Source organism: Magallana gigas, chromosome 2, assembly GCF_963853765.1.
Source record: "Magallana gigas chromosome 2, xbMagGiga1.1, whole genome shotgun sequence".
Taxonomy (NCBI): domain Eukaryota; kingdom Metazoa; phylum Mollusca; class Bivalvia; order Ostreida; family Ostreidae; genus Magallana; species Magallana gigas.
Genome location: NC_088854.1, coordinates 31,545,629 through 31,569,741, shown reverse-complemented (window position 1 = coordinate 31,569,741; position 24,113 = coordinate 31,545,629). Strand labels below are relative to the sequence as shown.

Genomic DNA, 24,113 nt, shown 5'->3' with positions numbered 1-24,113 from the left:
GTTGTTGTTCTGCATTCTTTTGGTGTCTGTGGCATACGACGAACTCTGCTCATCTCTCCTAAGAACACCTGGTTGAAAGAAACAAAAATAAAGAAAATCAGTGGACTGCAAGGAAAAGAAATAAAATTTAAGCAGAGTTCAATACCTTCAACATGGGTAGCATTTCCATGAGAAATCAAGCTTCAATGAAAATATTTCCTGATATCTGGCACTATTATTTAGGTATCTAACTTAATTTACAAAAAACATACCGAAACATTTTTCCCCCAAACTTACGCCATGAATTTTCTTTCAAAATATTACAGAATAACGAAGTCTGGCTTTAGGTTGATATCGATAACATTTCTTTAGAATGGCTGCTGCACCACAAAAATATATCACCTAGTTACACATTACGTCAGATGCAACAACTGCAATAAAATCCATCGGCAAAGTGAGAGCACAGAACAGATAAAACATTACATTCACTCTCGTCAAAGAAAAATACAAGTGTTGTGTTTTTTCTCACTGACTGTCGGATGCAATCATAAAGTATTCTTGGATTTGTGATGTTGTTCTATCTAGTACATACACAAGTCTCTCATCTCATCCGACAATGGCTTGATTGTGTTATAAACCAAGGCCAAGTTTGCTTATGAAAAATTGGTCCTTCTTTCTTGGAAAAATATCAAGTATATTACGAATTGGCCGTTTGCTTATTTCCTTTTTATCATCGAAGCTGTATCCAGCCTGTCTAGCATTTGCATTGAACCATTATGTGGAATGGGAAATGTAGGCGGATTTGAATAACTATTTGATGAGGTTTTGTGCACGTTAATCCGAATTGACTTCATCTAGTATTTTGTAATGAAGAACATACATGACCAGTATATTCCAAATTGACAATATGATTACTAAGTAATGGCATTATTGATAATATCATAACAGAATTCTTAAAATCAATCAAAAAGAACCAGACGCTCAATACAACTCACTAATTCTATTACTGGTATATATAGATAAGAACATCAAATGGTTTAAATCTCAAAAGTACATGTACATTTATCTACATCCAGCAAAAAAAAAAAATACTCAGGAATATTTGCAAATAATGTACAATTATGTCGATCTGTAATTCTGCACATAATTTTTATGAATTGTCATTCAAAAGCTGATGTTGGATTGTTATAATGCAAAGTAGTGTGTAGGGCCCTACACAATAAACTACACCAGCAATCAAAAGTTTACTAGTTCAAATCCCACTGACAAATCTTTAAATGGCCTGTAATGTCAGTGAAGAATATTATTATACAAGTCTCCCCTCCCGCTCATTAACCTGACTGCGGGGACTAGTAATGCACCCTGGGGACTTAATAAATGACTCTCATTAGGCTAGTCATAACTGCTGATAATTAAACACAACTGACCGTACCTATGAGTCACACAATGTGGACAGATGAATGCTAGCTCCGTCATGTGGTTATAAAGAATTTTGATCGTCAGTAAAGAACAATTAAAAAGCAAGTTTGTCTTGAGGGTTCTCCACACCCCATGACTTATGCTTTTTTACTGACAGCAAGTCTCAACCTGAAGATTTAACTGAAATGGGCAATTATTCGTATTAAATCACTCTGTAGTACAGCGAATATGCCATCCAGTTACTGAGCCCACAGAATTCAAGTTCGAATACAGTAGGGAAAGGACTTTTGTTCACTTGCATAAATATTTAAATAATTTGGTTTTCCTTGAAAAATTGCAATTGTTTCCAGTCATTTTCAAATTGCACACATGCTATAATATTGTACCTTTTTTTAAGGAAATAGTAATTTGATTTGGGTTTGAGAAACTTTTCCCTAAATTGTTGAGGACCCTTGAAATAAGGAATTTTAATTTGCAAATTGAACATGTTCATCATCCTTAAAATCATTGCATCTATGTGTGTGGGTAGAAGATTGAGTAGGTGTCTTAACATAACAAAATAAATTCTGTATCCTCCCATGTTGAAGGGGGCTTCATAAACTTTTAATTAACAAGATAAACACAAACCCTCTTCAAAAGATATTCAAAGTAATAAAAACCAAAATCCTAAAAAATGATGTGATATGCTTCGGTATTTTGAGTGGGAGGCTGCAGAAGGATAAATCCCATAAAATAATCCCTGGTGATTGATGATAGAACCGAACTCTTTGTTCTTATCAAAGTTTGAGGTATAAACTCCCACTAAAAGAAACACATCTTCATAATTATCCTAGTCATAAAATACATATAACCAAGCATGTGGAACCAGTCCGTCCATGTATTTCATTATCTCCCTCTCGTAGCTTGTAACCCTATCCCCCCTGGAAAACCCTGCTGCCTTGATTCCCTAGTCAAGGTTACCCCAACAAAAACCAAGAGGTACTGGTAGAACCATCTCATTCTTAATGACTGGATTCACTGTTTCTTGTAAAGGTTAAGACAATAAATACCAAACTGCACTGAGAGAGAGAGAGAGAGAGAGAGAGAGAGAGAGAGAGAGAGAGAGAGAGAGAGAGAGAGAGAGAGAGAGAGAGAGAGAGAGAGAGAGAGAGAGAGAGAGAGAGAGAGAAAGAGAGAGAGAAAGAGAGAGAGAGAGATAGAGAGAGAGAGAGAGTCTCCCCCACACACCAGCTGATGGGATTGAACATGACAGATTTATGATGTATGATTGTGTTTTCAGATATGCATCCTCTGAACGAAAAAGAAACAGGTTGCTGCCAGATTTGCAAGGGGATCATCTTTAGGAATCAGATCATATTGATAATCAAATCAATTTCGGAGTTGTGCAAACAACAGAATTTAGTTGGCATCAACACACTCACTTACACATCAAAAGATGAAGTTTGTGATCACTGGATGCAACTTAACAAACATGAGAATTGGACTCCATTTCAAATGAAATCTAAATAAACAATCCCCCCCCCCAAAAATGAATGAAAACCACCATTCCAAGCATAATGCAAACAGTTCAAATGGGTGTGGCGTGAAAACTAATCAGACAAGAAGTGACAGCAAATCTTCCAAAATCTTTAACTCATTGGCATGGCAGTTGGGGAGTTTTGTCGTTAGGTGGAATTGATATACAAGGATTTTTTTTTTTTGCCGTGGCTCCATGGCAACCTGCCAGACTGACAGCAACAGGATGTTCCTAGCTGATCAGCCTCCTCATCTGTATTACATTCTGGAATCTGCAGATTTATAATTATCTTTTTTTGTTTTTGAGGGTTTTTGGGGTTTTTTTTGGTTAGGCAGAGACAGTTATTAAATGAAATTTGATGAAATTTATATAAATTAATATCATTGATCCCATGAAAATGCTAATGTAATTCAAATGAATTAAGTGCAACTATCAGATATACATGACTATGTATGTACATGTATGATTAAAGATAATCTTTGTATGGTACAGTAAACTGGATTTGAAGAAGAATAAAAGATTCTCACTTTTTTGACATATCATAAATTCCAACTTTAATTTATCACAATTTGTGAATTCAACTTTTATTTTTAATAAATTTATAGTTTATCAAGTATCAGTATAATGTACTTATGAATTTTTTTACTTTAACGAAAAAATTTACTTTTTTAAAATAATTATTATCAAAATAAATAACAAAGTACTATATATATTTATCTAATTGAATTCCATATTTTGCATAATTGGCTTTTAAAAATAAATAAAAGATTTAAAAATAAAAGTAGAGAATAAAAATATTTTCTTACCAGATCTAGAAAAATTCAAGTTCCTCTCAGGCATTTTCTCTCAAAATGAATTGTCCTAGCTCCCTTTGTGGAATAATCTTTTAATTAATCACTCAACTTATCATAATTTGTACACCACTCCAGGCAAAAATAAATCTCTATCTCTCTCCTCACACCAGCTAGGCACAGAAATATATGACAATATCTTCAAAGGTAAAAAAAAAAATTGCCAAAAAAAAAAAGAAGGTTCACAATGACCACATACTTTTTCTCCCTCCCTGACACAGAAGATTTAATAGATCCTAGCTGTTCACTGAGAAAAAAAAAACAACAACTACTCTAGCATAAGAATCCAAGGCGAAGTGGGCTAGCTTGCTGGAGAGTTTACCTTTGGCATCTTGAAGCGATTACTCCCCGGTAGGGGGGAACATCTGATGGCAAGGAAGCAGCGAGGAGGAGGATAGAAACAGACACATGTATATGCAATGATCTTATCTCATTTTTACCGTAGATGTTCTTATAGTGGTTCACGCTTTTCAGCCGTAAAGCCGGAAATTGCTTTATCTTTGTGAAGCAAGGTTGCAATATAAAAAAAAAACTTTGAACAGATAAAGATCGTAATTTTTACACTGCTCCCCTTCCATAAAAAATACCCCACCATGTATATCTTTAGAATAAGTTGGCTAATCTTAGAATTAAATACTTAGTTCAATTACCACATAAAAGCCAGAAGATAATGAAATAAATGGCCATTTCTACACACCATTTACCATGCTCAACACCATTTTCTTGCAAAAAGAAGAAAAAACACACAGAGGAGCTATCTCTTAGAATGGTAAACTTCAGCTCAAAGAAAATGTCCAATTTTTTTTTCTTGAATTAGGGATTGAGGTGGCGTCTTTGTTTTAATATTTTAATGTACAATACTTATAGATATTCTGATGCCAAGTTCCTGTCCGAGTGCCATATGGTCTACTTAGCACCACTAATCCCCTCATGACTATTCATGAGTACTAATAACCTGCAAGGCCAGAAGTACTCACACAGATAAGACGTATGGTAATCCCTTCAATACTATCATAGCAAAATATTATCAAGTGGTTCTGCAATGTATTCTGTGATCAATGGAAATGAGAACCTGACCATAGTCATGATACATGTTCATTGTACATAATCAAAACACAAGAGAATATCAAGGATACCATTAAAAGACCAAAAAGTCATCATTATAGGAAGAAAACCTTAGAAGCTCCAGAGTTCATTACCACATCAAAATAGATTCATAGATTATAAATAAACGTTATTTGTTTTTGGAATATTTCTGAATACAATATAAATAAAAACCAGTATTGCAATTACCCCTCATAATAAAATAATCTATAAAAAGCAGTAAGTTCATTGGGAACGCGGGAATACAAGTATTCTATTTTTAACCAATGAATTTCAATGTTGCCAGTTAGCAGCACCTGGCACCATATTTTGGAGACAAACTTCCTACAGAGTAATCAGAATAGATTAAAAAGGGTTTTCATTTAATTTTATGGTATTTTGCAGTTTATGGACAGTAGAATATGCATCAATAGATACTGTAGCATTTCTATCAATTAATTTAAGACCGATCAGCAGAAATATGAATTCTTCCAGCAGCGCACCAAACAGGACCCCAACTAGCAAAGAATGTGCAGTACTACCATTTTGAAAAACATGAAAGGATACCGTTTAATGCCTAATTGATCACTGCAGAGTGCATTTTTCATTGTTTTCTCCATTATTTGTTTATTTTAAGCTCCAAAGTGCGTACTTGAGGCCGTATATTCAAAATATCATTCAACAAGAGTCATTAAGTACATACAACAGGAGAAAAACCATTGTACCAAGCAACTATACTTAATGATTCTATGGTGCCACATGAAATGCATAGCTTTAAAGAATTTTTGAGAGAGAGAAAAAAAAGAACACAAATGAACTGAATCCTGACTCTTCAAAACCTCACAATTATATACAAAAACACAAAAGCTTTCAATTAAAATGCCACGTTTCCAGAGATAACTGAAATTCCAAAACAAAAATAAAGTCTCAAACAGCTGTAAGAAATGGGTTTAAACTTATCAAATTGCAAGTCAAAATTGTCTCAGGAAAAAGGCAAAATCCTTAGATCTTGCCAATCAGTCTGTCATTTACAGCCTGAAAGTACCAGTTATCTAAAACTGGAGTTTACACTTTTATTTTTCAAAGTTTGGTGTATAAACTATAAAAAGTCCCTCCCATCCTAATAAAGAGAAAATATTTCCTAATTCATGGAGAAAGTACTTCACATTCAATTAAAATTTAAACTGCGTTTTAAAATTCCTTCAGCCTGAATGGTAGCAATACTAAGTAGAAATAGTCTAACCACATCCTTAATGATGGAGGAAGTCTTACAATTGTACCAGTGTAACAGGTCGCACCTATATTATGTAATTCAACACCCTCACAACCTTTGCCATTACTAATCAGACAACCATCCACTGTGTTACTATATTTAGCCACTGGGAGCATGGTGCTCACTTGCTTTGATCAATTTCCCAACATTCCACGGTCTTTGATGATAACACAGATTGTGCTTCCTTAATTTAAAACATTAGGCTATGCTTCTGAAACAAAGCATGAAAAAAAAGAAATGTTTCGCCAAGAATGACAAAAATATCCTCCAGTAAATAATATACATCCTACAAGAGTTTTTTTTTTTATTATCAAGTTCTTGTAAAAGTGCTAGGTCAAGATATTTTTTTATCTTCTATATGTATTAGTATTAAAAAGTATTTTTACTCCTCCTCCTTTTCTATATCAACTTACTTTAATTAGAAATATGTAAGGTACAAGTAATTCTGGATTATTTTCTAAATCATTTTTAAAAAAAATCTTATGTAGTACTGTACTACTTTGCTGAGGTACAATCAAATTTTGAGAGAGAGAGAGAGAGAGAGAGAGAGAGAGGAACCAACTAATAATTTTACACTCTGACACTTTAAAAATATGGGCTTTACTGCAATTCTCTTTCAAAAAATAACACAAACAAATTACAATTTTTCTCCCTCCAATTAACTTTGTGAAATTGCTCATCTAAAATAAGCAGCCTCCCTGCCAATGTAATAAAGCTTTGACTATTTTTAGCACCAACTTAAAGGCTACTGATATCATCAGATAGGAATGAGTGTATTGCTTAATCTACCAAGTGCAATGACTGAGAAATTGGCAAAATCCAGAGCGATGCTGGAAGAATCAACTGCAGCACAAGAGAACCTACAGCTGCATGGCTGGATGTGATTTGTTAATGTGTAAACAAAATGTCTTACTTTCAATTTTTGTATATCCGTCAATAACCCTTGACTCCTGACCCGCCAGCTCATCCATATTGTCTTCCACTGGAACTGTTACATCCGACTTGAAGTCTGTCACTGAAAAAGTCCATAAAAAATTCCATCAACATGCAGCACTGGGATGTAGTTGGATGAGTGTACAGTGTAACTTGCATAATCCAACACCTGAGTAATCCAAACACACTGTATACTGGTCACATTATGACAAAATCCAACACATCCTCATTATGTCAAACCTGCCAAAGGTTATTCAGCTCTAACCCAAATTTCTGAATTGAATCCACAATCCATTTATAATCTTGAATCTAGAGCTAAACAATAGTCCTGTTAGCCTATGCTCCATATTCACAAACATACCCAATCCCTTCATGGAAACAAATGAATTAACAAATGTTTCATGTCACCTCATGACATTAATGAATAAAATCGAATTTTCAAAAATTCAAACCTATTAAGTAATATATAGATAACAAACCAGAAAAATGTCTGAGATAAATATTTGCACTTCAATGTAATAGTAATATATAAATGTATTTTTATCAAAGTGTGTGTCTTTCACATTAAAAAGAAATAGGTGAGAAACTTGAGGACATCAAAGCTAACCTGAATCTTATTTAAATTAAACAGGTAAGCTAAAATGATAAAAAAAATAAACAAACCTGGTACAACAGCATCCTGATTTGGACCAAACACAAATTCTATTTTCCCATTGTCTGGGAACCTTGGATCTATAAGATACAAAAAATACAATTTGAACAATTTTGTCTTATTGCCAGACATTGCCACTTTTTTTTATTAAAAAGCTGGCATATCACTCCGGAACATATTTCTCTCCACAATAAATTGATGAAATTAATGTCAATAAAGCACCTGGATAAAAAAATATATATAAACACATTCTACAGAAAGTGCATGGAGGGGGCTGGTGCATTGCCCATTTAACAAGTGATCCAAATGTATTTCCAAGAAAAAAAATTGCAGAAAAATGATTGGGAAACTGACACAGTAATAAACAGCGACCTGGGAGATTGACATGAAAAATAAATAGCCCTACCTCGGTCTGCATCATCCAGCTCCTCCTTGCTGAACAAGAGGTTGTAGTTGGAGATAGCGCAGGTATGGAACTGGCACTTCCAGATCGGGTCCTTGTGGCCGGAGTGGGCCTTGTGGTAGCAGTTGATCATGATGTCCCCTCGCAGGGGAATCCCCGGTGATATGGAAATGCAGACCTTCTGCATCTGATCAGTTACATTGCTAGGAAAAAAGTCAATAAAAATCAATAGAATGCAGTAGTTGGATGATCAGGGCTTTTTTTTGAGATTCATAGTAAATATTGCTATCTGAATATACACAATAATTACAATTACAAATGGTGGCTTTTATCTTTCATATGCACGTCTAACTTTTCTCACCCCCACCTCCTTTTTTTTCTGTTAAATAGTCATATTTTAATACTTACATTCAAGGAAATATTACTAGTAACTATGCTTCTTAAAGTTCAAAACAATAAAAGAAAGCCAAAGTCTAACTTATTACTAGATTCTGCACAACAAGGCTCAAACTGGCTCTCTAGAAAATTATCATAAACAAGGATAATACTAAATAAGTTGTATCTAATGATACAAAAAAAAAAATTTCATGATTTTTATTTGCATGTACTTACTAGACCCCAGATGTAAACACCGGCTGCATGCTCTGGTAGACCGTGATGTAGGGCCGACACCCACCCCGGCTGTCAAAGTTGGGGACTCCATGCATGACCAGGTGATGGAGGTACAGGGGGCTAGAGTTGATCTTTATTGCACCCGAAAGGAGCCCAGAAAAGTACTCTATGTACCTGTAAATGTTAAAAAAGTCTCTATAAGTTCATATTCCGGTACAAATAGTAGTTAAACCTTGGAATACATAAAAATATAAAGAGTAAGTTTCATCCAAAACAAATTGAACTTGGAAAACAGATGGAATAAATCAACTGTCTTGAATTTAGTAAATTCACAATTTCAAGGAGGTACTTTTATTATTACTTAATAGGTCTGTAACTGACAGACTATGGAAATATATCAGGTTGATCAATCTCATAGCTGGCGAGGTGAGACGGACACAGAGATATATCTAGCAGTCACGCATCATGTTTCAACCAATAAAAGTGTGACATTTCAGTGCGAGGGAAAACAATAATTCATACAAAATTGTTTTGCGGACTAAGTACATCACAGACAGAAACTGTTGTCAATTTACTGTGATGTTCATTTGATTTCATAGAACAACTCAAAGATGCAATCAATCCATAATAATTTGGTGTTCAACAAAGAAAATAAATGAGTGCAAAGAGGTTAAGGAAAAAAACCACAATTCTCACCTTCTATGGGAAGGCTTTTTGAGTCCACCGAGTTTATCATCATAGAACCGGTTCATGGCCATTCTGTCCAAAAGCTGTTCCGAGCTGTAACATAAAGAACAAGCCTATCGATTGATTGCAATATATCATATGTACATTTATTTGATTGATTGTTGAAGGCCAAAGTTTATTTTCTCTTTGCCTGATTACTCTGTATATTCTAATACTAATTGATTTATAGAATACACCCATGAGATGCTCAAATATTATATAGTAGAAGTTCTACTTGGGCAGTGACTTAATGTTCCCATATTTTTCATATCTTTGTGAATTTGTAATGCTACACATCTAGCTGCAAAATATTTACTGTGCCCAGTAATTATTATTTGTTCTAGCAATGCAAACAATGAAACCATAGTCAGTGCAGTACTATTACTAATCCTTCATTTCTTTGGTTCACAAGTTGGTGAGAATGAACAAGCCATTTACACATCTTATGGTACCTCTCCCGTCCCCTCAAACAAAATTATGAAATATCAACAAAAATAACAAAATCTACATCCACCAAAAACAACAAATTGCATTTAAGGTCCAGTGTGGGAGTCAAGCCAGAAAGTCTACTGCATTATAACATAAAACCTGTAAACTGATACCCTTTAATAGATATTAAGAGTGATAATCTATAAGACAAGTGCACATTTGAAATTGAACTACTAACTCTGCATAAATTCATTTACCCACTGAGCCAATAGATTCATAAATTTACACTGATAACACACATGAAAAGGCTTTACGACTTATATGACTTATGTAGAATCTACAGAAATTAATATAGCTGCTCAAGTAATAACAATCAAAGCACCTATGATTATGTTACTGGTCCATACTAATCTGTTTTATACATGAAAAGTTTATGGTTCTATTACCCAGATCCAACTTTCAATGAAATTCATACTCCAAACAATGTGAACAGATCGTACACTCATAAAATAATATCCTTTTATGTCATACTGATAATAACAGGGTAGCCATAAATTACTTCTAGTACAGGGAAGTACATCATCAGTAACTTATACAAACACATGTGACATGGCACTCTGTAACAAATGCCAATAACATTTATTTAAAGGCTATAAAATTCAAATATATGACAGTCCTTCTTGGATGACATGATGTATCATCTGCTTCTTTTGTAAACTTTGAAACATTTGTGGGCTTTATGCCTCCATTTTACCCAATGCTGAAGCACCATCCAAAACCACTACACTAAAATATCCAACAATATGTTTGTCTTGTGACTTCTCATTTTTGTCCACAGTAGAGAAAATCTTAAAAACAAACCCAATGGTTTCAAAAAAATGACCTTGAACTTTATGACCTTTAAACGTTATCTTTGTCTTTTCATCTTTAAACTCAATCATATTTCATCAGCTGTGTCTCTAGTAATGTAGGCTAAAACTCCTGCAGGCTTCCTATATTAATGCCCCAACCAATGCCCTTGACATTTCTCATAATGCTTACACTACAATATCTATATCATCTTAATCATACATCATAGATAAACACAGAAAATGATAGACTTTAGATGTGCCTTTAATTTCTCATCACTTGGCAGTTCATGTAATAAGGGTTCAGATGTTCAAAGCAACAACATTTGTATTGTTGCTGATGTTTTGTAGCTACCACCAACCTTGAGCAGATGTTGCTGTAATTCAGGAAGGCTGCGATGATGACAGCCAGGCGACCCCGCCCACCTTTACAGTGCAGGACGACCACATGACCAAGGTCAGAGTTCAACCAGGAGTCCAGACTCTTGCAGATATTACACAACCGTTCCAGGGGTGGAGCCAGATGCTCCGGCCACCCAAAGTCGATGACCTTCTGGTTATTGGCTCGTTGTAGGTCATCTCTGGGTTCAGAGATATTTATGACCTATGGGAAAAAAATGAAATTAATTTTAACCTGTTATATTGTATAACAACTTTAATTCACGATGACATAACTTCACAGTTTTCCTGTCTCAAACTAGTTTGCCACAGCTCATTTTGGCAGTCTAGGCTATGTCTATTTTCACCATGATAAGAGTCTTCTAAACCTCATGAAATATTCTCAAACCCACATAAAAGTTTGTTCAGTTTAATAGCATTGAAACTCTTCAGCAGTGTGGTATCAGTTCCTGTTTATCATATTTTCCAAGTACTTTTTACTCTTATTATAAGATGGTGTTATTCAATCTAATTTAAAGAGGACTTGAAGTTTTGCCTATCTTTTCATATTTCGATCAGTATATGATGACAGATTATCAGCATTTTTCATCCTGTTTTCATGTCTGAAATTCTTCACAAGCTGTGTCAACCACAGTCGAGTCAACCACTTTTGTCAGTGTTGAAAACCGGCAATTCACTCACCAAGACATTTTCGCCATGTTTTGTACGAAGCATATGAAACACATCGTGAAGATCCCTCTGATATTCCACATTATGGCCTTCAGATAGAAATGACATACCTGGGGAGAAAAAAATAAAAATACATAAATAAACAGGTAAGTAAGTGTCTGCCTGCCATAAAACGGAACCAGACGCCAGAATCCGGCTCTTATCCGGTTATCCAGATCTTCATCTACTGATGTAACAGAAATTAGCAACATATCACGTTCTGCTATCAGCTAAGTTGAATTCATAAATTACTGCTTAGCTGTGCAAGTTACAAACACTGGTAAATCTGTATTTTCAAGCTGGTTTTTCTTAGCCTAATTTTTATCATTCACCTTTTAGCAAAACATTTCTGAAATTCTTGAATTTTTGATTTAAACTACAAAATCTTCCGTCATTTTCATCACACATAATTTTTTTTCTTCAAGCAACATTGACTGTTTAATTAACAAACTAAAAAAAACATTTAAATGAGATCAAGGAAGTGAAAAACACATCAAAATGATATCCTTATAATAATAAATGTAATAAAAAATGCTTGATACATTATGTGTCGTCTATAATAAGAAGTTATAAAATTGTCCTACAAAATGAAATACATACAATATATCTAATGATTACAATGTTCTCTATATAATATTCATAGTTTCTGTCAGAATCAAATCTTTAAAAATTAAAATAAACAGTCTTTTAATAAAACAGTTGAAATAAAATGCCAACTGAACATAAAAAGTAGAATGAAATTCATACATACAAATGATTCTATCTGTGACATAGACCAATTCTATTTGGGCCTCTTCCATTTTTGTGAGCTCATCAGACCTGTCAAAGAAACAAAGCACAAACAGCTATAGAATCAATAATACAGACTCAAAAACATCTCACCCACTCAAAGTTTGTTCAAATCAAAACAAAATAATTTTTAACACCACGGTAAAAAACATTCAGCATCACAAGTAAATGTTCACGTTTCTTATCCACATGCGCTAAAAAAAACCTTGACCCTGTTTGTTAGCTCTATCGATATAAGTTTGGACTCGAGTCTGGACTCAAAAACATCTCACCCACTCAAAGTGTCTTCAAATCCAAGAAAATACTGTATTTCTTTTTCAAGCTATGGTAACAGATATTCAGCATCAATAATATAAGAGCTCCTTACACATCAGCAAAGAAACCTCTTTCACGTGTTATCCGTATCACTAGAAGTTTTGTAATATATGAATAACAATTTCAACATGAAGGAAATCTTACATATCATCAAAAGGGAGTTAAAGATAACCGCGCTCACATTACTTCCTATTTACTCAGTTTGGTTGGTCTATTTTTGTAAGCATACTCAAGTTTTATGTCCTAGAACCTATAGAGAAATGTTCAGCTGATTAACATGTACATAATACATGTATTGTAAGACATGCAACATAACCCAAATTCACGAAGTCTAGAAGATTACACTTTCTGTATTACACATTTTCATGCAAAGGTAACATTATATTCTGTGTAACACCTAAGTTGACAAATTGGTGATGCATTATGTAAATTACACAAATTTCATCAAATGGTTATACATGTTAGTCTGCATTCTGCATAATCAAACAAATACCGCACATGTACCAGTAGTAATTATATTCTGGCTGTATTACAGTACACAAACTCATCCAGATGTAACATACTAGCATTTTGAATCAGTTTTGATTTTTCATGCATGTACTCAAGGTATTCTAAATAATGATAATGGTATATAATACACAAATTCTGAAATTCATGCAACTGCATGGTTACAATTGTAACTTATTCTGAATTACAAAAATTCAGAAAACTTATCACTGATAATGGCGTGAAAATATCAAGATAATACATGTACCATGTGCAGTCTTACATCTGTAAAAGTTCATTCACTACACTGAAACTGAGTGGGGGTACCAGGATAACTTGCCTTTAATATCGTATGACATATAGCAAAAGTTCATGCAACAAGTTCTGTGGTCATCCAATGTCAATCACTCACTAGAGTTCAAATTTATTTGTTCATCATAAAAGTTCATGATCTATCAATATAATAAATATGTACATTCATAATAATAAGCCAGTTTACCGAGGACATGCAGTTAAAATAGAATTGACCATTGACTTGTTCATCTGATTTGGTCATCCTTGTAATTGAAGTGTCGAATCATTTTTTAAATCATGTAGTTTCTCAAATTGTTTTCTGGGAAGATAATTTTAAAAGTATATGCCTCAATAACTTATCTCCAGATTATATTTATATGTGCATGATAAAAGTCAACTAATGTCAACTCAGAAACTGGATCATGTTGCAAATGTAAGTGCACCGTATATTAAAAGTGCATTCTGCAGTGGTTACATGTACATTTGAGAAGTACATTGTACCTGGTACAACTCATTCTCCTAAAATACTTGGTAAAAAGACATGCTTAATGAAAATAATTTTTTAAAAATTGGACTTACCATCTCATGATCTAGTTGGTGAAAACATAGTTGGCCACCTATGAAAAAGATAATAATATATGAAATTCAACGAATACATAACTACATCAAAATGATGAAATTTTGTGTAAAATTCAAAATCTAAGGCACTATCGAAATTTGAAAACAAAATTGGAATGGTTATAATTTTTTGAAATTTTGTGTAAAATTCAAAATCTAAGGCAGTATCAAAAATTGAAAACAAAATTGGAATATTCAGTATACGATGGTTATAATTTTTTTTTTTTACCATAAATTATCTCATTATTTTTTCTAAATAGTGGTATTATATACTGGCTGAGGCATTTGAATTTTCCTTCATCAATTAATTGTTTGATGAATACTAATATACATATTTACTTTAAAACACTAATCCCCCTATTAGCCCAGTTTCTTATTTTCAAGTAGCTCATACAAGTAATTTACCATAACAAATTTGTCCTTGAACCTATCAATACTTGAGAACTGGAATAAACAATATCCTTCACTTCCAATACAGGTTAGATTCACACATCTAGAAATGTTTTTCTCTATCGCAGTTCATAACCAAATGAATGTGAATGTTTCCAATCGAAAATAGATCCGCAGAATTCATTTACACTGAAAGTACACACAGAGTCAAATTTCGCCTGTGTTATCAGTCGACTTAATTGTTCTTATATTATACACATAGTACCGAAATTCTCGACCCCCACATATAGCTTCTGAGTAAGTACTCGGTAGCATGGGGTTAAGAATGTCTACATGACTTGTGAAGTGAGATACGGTTTCAAATTTATGCTGCATGTTACATTTACTGAGGGTGAATCATAGCCAGCTAGCTTGCGTATCTTAGACATTCCATACAAGACAGAAACCACAATCCTTCAATTTATGACATAAACAAACACTTTCAACAACCCACACCATTTTTAATGGAAAGCATCATAAGTATGTGCATAGCTTAATCTTGCTGCTTTTTTTAGGTTTAATTTTTGATTGAAAGTAATTGCTACTATTTATATACATGGGTTTGTGGTAGGCGAATTCTTGTGCTTCTGTCCATGACAGAAGTCTGCAGAAAAGGTTCAAACCGGTTCAAGTAATGATCTGGGTTAAATCAACATCCACCCATCTGTTCATATCCATGGTTTTAACTTCAAACCACTGATTGTATTGGGCTATATTTGTTGACCAATTATCAGCCATATCAAATTAAGAATTCTCTCTTTTTTCTCTCTCTCAAATAACAGGATGTTTATTCATTATTAAAATACCAGTAACCAATTCGTATATGGACATCTCTTTACATGTACCCATAGAATGAATGAAATAATTGAATTGAATGATAATCTCCCACAGCCCAATATATTCTCTCTCTCTCTCTCTCTCTCTCTCTCTCTCTCTCTCTCTCTCTCTCTCTCAGATCAGCCTGACCTTCACTCCCCAACATACAAACAACAAAGAGATCCCTGCTGTTTGAACCAGTTTATAGATTACACTTATGATGGGACTTGTTGGTATGTAAGCTTTTTGATTTTTTTTTTCCTCTCTTAATCTTTTACATGATTTAACATCTAGTCAAAACAGTCAAACGAGTTATCAGCCCCTTGTTGAGGAAGTCTTTTTTATGAGATTGTAGAGATGAAATCAGCAGCTGAAGCAGACTTCTTTTACAGATTTCATCAGCCCTGTACATCTTCTGCTGAGGTAAGATCTATTTACAAGATAAGTCCCCTCTGTAACCTTTAATGATTTTATTTTTTAACCTTTTAATATTGATTTTAATACAGCCATTTTTTAATCAGAAATTTTGTTTTCTTTAGATTGATATAAAAAATCCTTCACCAAATGAGAGACAGTGTCTGCCACTATGATTACATGATATACACCGCTTTATATTTTATATATCATTTAAATTTATTTTTAAAAATTCAAATGAGGCAACATACCACATGACTTTTAAATTTCCAAGATGTACAGGAAAACCTCAGGGTGTCCTATACAAAAAACAGCAGCCACCATGCCCTTCCAATAACATAATCTGGCCTGCTTACATTATAACCACAAACACAGGGACTCTTTATTTTGATTTTCAAGGTATGCCAATGAAATCTCATTCTGCCTGGGTCCTGAGAGAGATCCCTATCACTTTACACATACTATTGTCCCAAATCCCCTCTTCACCTTATAGTTGTACCAAATTAATGGCACATCTATATATACACACAGTCAAACTCCACTGATTGACAAATTCTGATAAACCCTATCTACATGCTTCATTTCACTTGCAATTTTCACAGGCCTCATCAAGGCCAAAACAGTGTAACCATTCATTAACTATAACAGCTTACATAAGGTTGAATAGATCATGTGTACTAATGGGGCCTTTATTCTCTCTCTCCCTCACTCTCCCTCACTATCCCTTTCTCTCTCTCGATGGGATCACAATTTTATAGGTAATTGTTTTGTTTACAGGTATCTCAAGCTGGCATCCTCAGGTCATCAGTATTAAGTGGCATCTGTTTGAAATAAGATTCGCTTATCTATTCAGAGTGAAGGTGTATACTACTACAGCTGACATGAACTTAATTATGTGACCTTGGGTGAGAGAGGTGACACATTAGGCTCCTTTTAAACTCATTGACAAACAAGAACAAAGTGATTTTAGCTAAAACAAATTTTGCAACTTCTTTGTGACCACTGACAAATGATGCTATCAAAATATTAATATAAGTAAAAATAGTTGATAATCTTTGTAAATTCTCTGCTCTCTCTCTCTCTCTCTCTCTATAAAGTGGAATCAGGATGACTGACTCTCTCTCTCTCTCTCTCTCTCTCTCTCTCTCTCTCTGACACACACATGCACATTCTTTGTCTACTTTAATGCATTATTTTTTTATCTGCAGAAAACTGAATTCTTTACAATCACATATAACCACTTTCCCTGATTAAGAGAGAAAATCCTGCCAAACAACAGCTCAGACTAATGGGGAGAGCATTAACAATTTATCTGCATGCAGCAAGTCATTATTGCTACATTATCAACATGTATCACAACACAAAGCAGCAAAAGCGCATCCAGAAGACGCGTGAAAAAAGCACTGAACTTTTGCAGCAAATCTACCTCAGGACAGATCAAAAGAAGATGGCAAGATTTTAGGAAAAGGGGGGGGGGGGGGGGGGGGGAGATGGAGATGAGTAGAAGAGAGAGAAAACTATTTTTCCATCAATCACACAAGTTCTACCATAGAACAATATGAGGAAACGGGAAACCTGACTATAATATATGATAATGGTTTTCAATTAATATAGTGCCCTACCCATTCATCCCCTAGCTAACTGACCCAATCATTGATTAAAGAGGTTAAGTCAAATCCTAAATAAATGAGATAGTAGCTTGGGAATACCTGGAGATAAAGTGAGAGAGGGGAGAGAGGGAAGAGAGGGTAATTAGGGGTCTGAATCAGACATAGCCTTCAGAAACTATCCGTTAATACATTAACAAACTGGGCAAAAGAACAAAGCTACATGTATATGTCACTCGGGGTTTGGCATTCATTCTGTGCCCAACAAATCCATCATACAACCCGACAAACCTCCTCACTAGAGAAAACCCACGAAGCAGAGTAAGTACATGTATAAACAATAGGGAAAAAACCCAAAAGATCGTTAACAATTTTATCTTAATAATCTTTTTTCTCACCTGCAGCTGATAAAACCAAAAACTTTCATTGAATCAAATAGAGTAATTATCTTTTTATTCTTGATTAATTACATGTCCATCTTTTTGCAGAATTCAGATCAATCTCGGAGCTGCCATCAATCATCTCACTGATAATCAAAAGAAATGGAGCCCTGTTTCCGGAAGAAACATCTGGATGTGTTGAAAAAAAAAAAAAAGAAAATGCGCAAAAATTTAGCCTTACCTACATCCTATTGATTAGATTCCCAATGTAGAAATCAGAGCTGGTCATTGTGGTGACAATCCATACTCCCATTAAACGAATACAGCTCTCAGTTAATTAGTTTTCACTTAATTACCACAACAGCTCTAACATTTGCCATGTTTATAAAAAGGAGGGGGGAATATGGCCGGCTGCATCCTTTATTTGGACATGATAAATATAGACAGAAGATTCTTCGCATACTACTCACACACAACTGAAGAAAATACAGGGTGTTTTTAAAGTTGGCATTTCGGTTTTGAGCACTTGTGTAGCTCTTGCACAAGAAACTAATATACATCCAGTCCTTTTCGTTTGATTTTTCGAACTGAGGATCTTGTCTGACCAGATTTCCTGGAACTCTGCATCAAGAAAATGGCAGGTTCCAATTGATAACAAGGATAAATATCTAATATTTGAATAGGAGTCTAAAACCAACAGGCAGATGTTGCCTACAAGCCAACTGTTACGAATTCCTTCCTTCTACAGATCTCATATAAACACCTACGTTTTCCAGACATTTGATAGCAAGTTGGAAAAATGGGTTGTTTTTCTGGAATAAATTACTCCATTACTACAAGGTTTTGATTAAAAATTAAACTAAATGTCCATCCCCTCTCCCACCCTAAAAAAATCCAAAAAATAGAATATTCTATGAGGTCTTGGGTTACATGACTAAAAAGGAATGACCATTTAAAAAAATTAATGTTTACTTTATACGCCAATGCTCAGAGGTCAGGGGTGGAAAAAAAAATGTTGAAAGACATTACTGTTGGTCTCCGAAAATAAAACCAAAAGAAAATTAAATGCCTCCAATCTATCACACTTCAAACCCAGATGAAAAGGCCGTAATGACAGAAAATGTCCACTTATTCATGGCAATCATGATTTGAATGAGCTTTACACCGCTAACAGCTTATTCTGTGCCGGCCATTAAACCTACGGACTGGCTCCTTTAACACTCCCTGATTTTAAAGAAAAGACCTTTGACATAACTGTCGGATAAATTACAATGGCTAAATATGAATAAATACCCTGGACACTCGTTCCTGCGTGTGGTGACCTTCAAGCCTCTTGATATACTCTTTTATTCTTTCTTTATTTTTATCAGTGTTTCAACTAAATTGACTAATGATTTTAAAAAACCATTGCATCAAGAGGAACAACCTGCAGTTTTGACTAACAAACATGATATAATCTACTGTTTATAAACGGAGCTCCGTCTTTATCATATTATATCTTATAAACAAATAGCAAGTTGCGTAAAAAAGTTTGGCAAACGAAAGCATAGGAACAGGCACACTGCGTGTGCAGATTCATATGCCCTGATAATAAGGAAAATATCGTGATGCAGCAGTACTTGTATAATGGGAGTGAAAGCAGACAGGATAAGAAAAAGGAAAAAAACATCAAAGAACTAAGTACTGAATGTGCTATATGAAGTTCAAGTGCATAAAACTCTTACTCGGTAACTGGTTCTCAAAATGAGCAGTCAAAAACTGGTTCTATTCTGTTCCTATATCAAATGTGGTTACTATGGTACCCTATTCTGACACCTCCCAAAACTACTGTTCACATTGAAGATCGTGCAACATGCCAATTTGAAGTTTAAGAAAGATGAAAAGACCCGACTGATGCACCCACCCTGGATTCTGTAGAATTCCACAACCCAGTAAATGGGAAATTGATTTGAGGAGTTCACTACACAAGCCAGTGGGTGTAGCAGTCACCTGTGCAAAAACTCATAACAAATTCATAAAACTTCCATCAACTTTGTACCCAGAAACCACTGGTAAGATTTGAAGCTTACACAAGTTTTTCTGTTGCTTTTTTTTCTAGCAAGACCACCCCAAGTGAAAGATCAAATGTAACCTCTCCTTCTTACACAAATATAATTCTGCATATCTGCTAAATCTAGTTGGAATGAAAGAACAACACATTTCGCAAAGACAACCTCAAGATATCAATGTAATGATTACTTTTTGATTGAATAGAAAGGGTCACAAAGTGCGACAGATTGCATCTAAGTTCAATTTAAAGCTGTCAAGCTGACATGCAAATCATTAGCATATTACGCTTATGGCTGCACATGTACTGGCAACTTACATAATTCATATATTAAAACTTCACGTTAATTAACAACACAATTATTTTCGTGCCCTATATAAATAATAATAGTCTGAATGTTGCTCAGGTAAATATTCTTTTGCCACCTGGTTTATCAAAGCATGAATGAAATATGATGAAACTTAATCTGAGAATTCCGTTGAATGAAATATGAAGAAACACGATCATCATAAAATCACTTCACACTATAAAGAATCATTAAATTATTCATATATGCACACATAATTTTAACATTACCATTGGTAAAAAAAAAAAAATAGATCAAAACTTCCAGGTACGGTATATATCCATATGAAAAATATCACAGAATCTATGTTTCATCACATCTTCTTACGATTGCAGCCTCAAGTTTGGTGGAGGGAGAGGAGAGAAAGAAAAAAGACACTGGTGTAATTATGCATTACACAATTATGCCTACAGCTGAAAACAGGAAACTTCTTCACTGTCTAACAGTTCCACCCACCATCACGAAATCTACGCCACAGGGGCAGAAGAAGGGAGAATTCCTCAGTCTTGATGCAAGTGCATGATACTAAAAATCTACTCCACAAAAATCCAGAAGAATTTGTGTACACACATGAATAATTTAAAACCTCACGGCTATTACATTAAAGGCAAAATAAACTTTTTTTTCTTTTTATCCCTCAATCCCGAAAAGGTCGAGTATATTTTCACCTGTGCTTAGATTTATAAATGTTTTCACTAGAGAGGGGGAAATATGATATGCTTCGCTGAATGTTTGGCAAGTTGAATTTGTATTTTTCACATGTAGGCCCTAGCTTGCTTGCAAGTTTCATTCATGACACAGATCCAGAGATGAAATACCTGCACACTGGGTGGAAATTAGCCTGGTGAGCTCACCTGGTAACCTGATAGCTTACTATAATTACAAAAAAATCATGGAATTGTTTACAAGGATAATTTCAGAAATAAATCTTTGTCAAAGTGGCAATCATTTATGAGGTTTACTGCTTTTAAAACTGACATTTTTGTTTAGTCTGAAAATCTGGAGCTGTTTACATACAGTACTGTACCATATAGCATCGTAAGGTCATCGAAGAAAATCTCAATCTCTCTCTCTCTCTCTCTCTCTCTCTCTCTCAAATACATACACGTTGACAAACTAATATTTTACATAAAAAATGTACCTCTTTATAGTTACATATTGAATAAATATATTGATAAATCATTCTAACAAGGGATATGAATATTAATTTTTTTATGGACAAATATATCAATTAATGCAAAAATTAGACAGCAATGATAAGGCTAAATAAATGGGCGAGGATTCTAACTCCTTTGTACACAAAACCCAACACCTACATTATCTGATGTACATAGGATTCACAGTTAAACCCTTCAGATGTTCCGACACATACAAGCTTTTACCTGGGGGGTGATTAATTGATGAAAATTATGCAGCTAGTGTAAAGGGAGGCATGAGTTGCAATAATTCTCACTGCCATCAGACAATATGTGTTATAGAGTCAGAACTTGACAAACCAGTTTTTTTTGGAGGGGGAGAATTTCAAGTTTTAATGGACCATTATTTACTCACAATAACTACATGAAATGTCTGGAGCAATTTTTGGTCCCTTTAACCATAATTTTACATTTTATTAGATAAGCTTTTATGTAATTTGTAGAATTGGTTTAAAGAAACATCCCAGACTTGTTAAAAATTTTATTGCATGATCGTGTTTACACAGATATTTAAATGTTGAGAAAATTACATATTCTGAAGCAAGCTTGACCACATGTAAATATCTTGATGCCATTCATACCTTTAATTTTAAACTAAAGTGCTAAAAATTTAAAAGAAAAAAGGTAAATTCTCTCTCTCTCTCTCTCTCTCTCTCTCTCTCTCTCTCTCTCTCTCTCTCTCTCTCCACACCTTTCTCCATGGATTAACATTCTCTGACTGTTTTTCCCTACACTGCGATCTTCTTACCTGTGGTATTGTACAAGTCAAAATAAATTGACCCAGTATTTAAATTTCAATGGGGCCCTAGCTGTATAAACTAATTCATTTCAATAGATAGTATCTTTAATGTGTAAATTGAGAAGACATGTCGCTAGAATGCTTGTGCATACTGATTTACACAGAGATCAGGTTGAATTCCTTTTATCAGTGAACAGGGGTAAAAGTAGTACCCCTTCAATAAATCCATGTAAACAGCTTTGGTTCTGATAACTGCTGCCCACTATATTGATCCAAATCGAGACATTATTTAAACTTTGGGGCTCTATCTAAATATTTTCATGGTCAAATAATATGTAATTCCATCAACATGCCCATAGCAAGAATATCAAAATGTTACATAACACCGTTGACATTTTATATGTCTATCTATCACACATGTTCCTCCCATTTAGAGAGGTCAAAAATCAATGGAGTAATGGACATTTAATCAAGAGTTGGGAAAGTGCTGATAAATTGTACAGAATAAATAAATGTACAGTACATGTATTTGCAAAGAAGCCACCACAATATAGCCCCCCCCCTCAAAAAAAAAATCAATTATTTAAGCACATACCCCCTGGTACTTTTCAAACTCCCACTCCAAAAAAAATAAATTCTGATACATTCATGAACTCTACATACCCATATATATTTAGCATTTTTGTCTGTATTATATCATGGATTTTTTATATGGTATGGATCAATACGTTATTTGGCAATTGCATCCTAAACCAATGTAGAGTAAATTGGGAGCAACATCCGCTTGTTTCTAATCCAGGAATCATTTTTTGTTTGCCAATCGTTGGTTGAAATATTTCACAAGGGTTTAGGTAAATTTTTTTTTATTCTAAAGTATTTTTTTTTCATACCTTGCTGTGAAACAGTAAAATTTTTTTAGCATATACATGTAGCTATTACTGTACTAAGACATCAAAGATTGCAATTTCTTCACCTCACTCATCTCAACAAATTGATTCATGCTTAGTAATTCACAAACAACTGCTAGTTACAAATTAAGAAGTAAAATAAAATAATTCATGATCTTTCACTCATACATGGTCAAGCTCTCTCTCTCTCTCCTCTCTCTCTCTCTCTCTCTTTCTCTCTCTCTCAAGAAAAAGAGAGCAGTCATGGTGAGAAGAATCAGGATGAGCTACTAGTAAATTTCAGTTTTCAGAGCAGATGCTCTGCTACTTGAGATATCTAGGTTGCTAATGAATTGTCCGACTATATTCTCTCTCTCTCTCCAAAATTTTTCATGCAGCAGTTCATTTTTATCTAACTGAAAAATTTGTATTTCCTTCTTTTTCCCTTTTCCCAATGATTTATTCTAGAGAGATATTAATAAGAGTACTTAAGGAAAAGATGAAAAATCTCTTTTTTTGAACGTGCTGTATGTGCATGAATCAAATAGACAATAATTATATATCCTGGTGCTAACAGAACAAGGTTGTGAGATTCCCCTAACATTAGACATTTCATGTCAAATCCCTCCTCCCAGACCAGTCCCTCAATTAGAAACTTATAATCTTATTAAGTTAACCATTTCGCAGAAAAGACAAAAGAGACAGCTGCTATCATTAATTCACAGTATGAAACCACACTCTAAAATCTCTTTAATATCATCTAAACAATTATGTACTCTTATACTTTAGTCATTGGCAGGATTTTAGCAAAATCACTGCAAGTGCTTGCTATAGATTTTTCTTTCTCCAAAAAGACCCCTCAAAATTCAAATTCAAATCAGAATTGCCCCTATCAAAGAGTGCTTAATTTAAGTTTTGC

General features: G+C 34.2%; 1 protein-coding gene across 8 annotated transcripts in view; it reads right to left on the bottom strand.

Annotated features, from left to right (window-relative positions):
- The window catches only part of LOC117681208 (tensin-3-like), a 38,908-nt gene that overhangs the window by 13,951 nt on the left and 844 nt on the right, over nucleotides 1-24,113 (bottom strand). For 4 of the 8 annotated variants that reach the window (XM_066076145.1, XM_066076150.1, XM_066076151.1 and 1 more), the window contains exons 2-11: nucleotides 14,295-14,332; nucleotides 12,583-12,650; nucleotides 11,805-11,902; nucleotides 11,087-11,328; nucleotides 9,418-9,501; nucleotides 8,722-8,895; nucleotides 8,113-8,312; nucleotides 7,718-7,786; nucleotides 7,035-7,136; nucleotides 1-68 (exon numbers count right to left, since the gene is read on the bottom strand). The exon at nucleotides 1-68 is cut by the window's left edge. In XM_066076145.1, the coding sequence (XP_065932217.1) occupies nucleotides 1-68; nucleotides 7,035-7,136; nucleotides 7,718-7,786; nucleotides 8,113-8,312; nucleotides 8,722-8,895; nucleotides 9,418-9,501; nucleotides 11,087-11,328; nucleotides 11,805-11,902; nucleotides 12,583-12,650; nucleotides 14,295-14,302 (1,113 nt within the window). In that variant the 5' untranslated portion in view covers nucleotides 14,303-14,332. Of the gene's footprint in view, nucleotides 69-7,034; nucleotides 7,137-7,717; nucleotides 7,787-8,112; nucleotides 8,313-8,721; nucleotides 8,896-9,417; nucleotides 9,502-11,086; nucleotides 11,329-11,804; nucleotides 11,903-12,582; nucleotides 12,651-14,294; nucleotides 14,333-14,738; nucleotides 15,021-16,243; nucleotides 16,490-18,220; nucleotides 18,736-20,602; nucleotides 20,815-24,113 lie in introns of those variants that run through there. The other 4 variants (XM_066076148.1, XM_066076146.1, XM_066076149.1 and 1 more) reach the window with 4 other exon arrangements.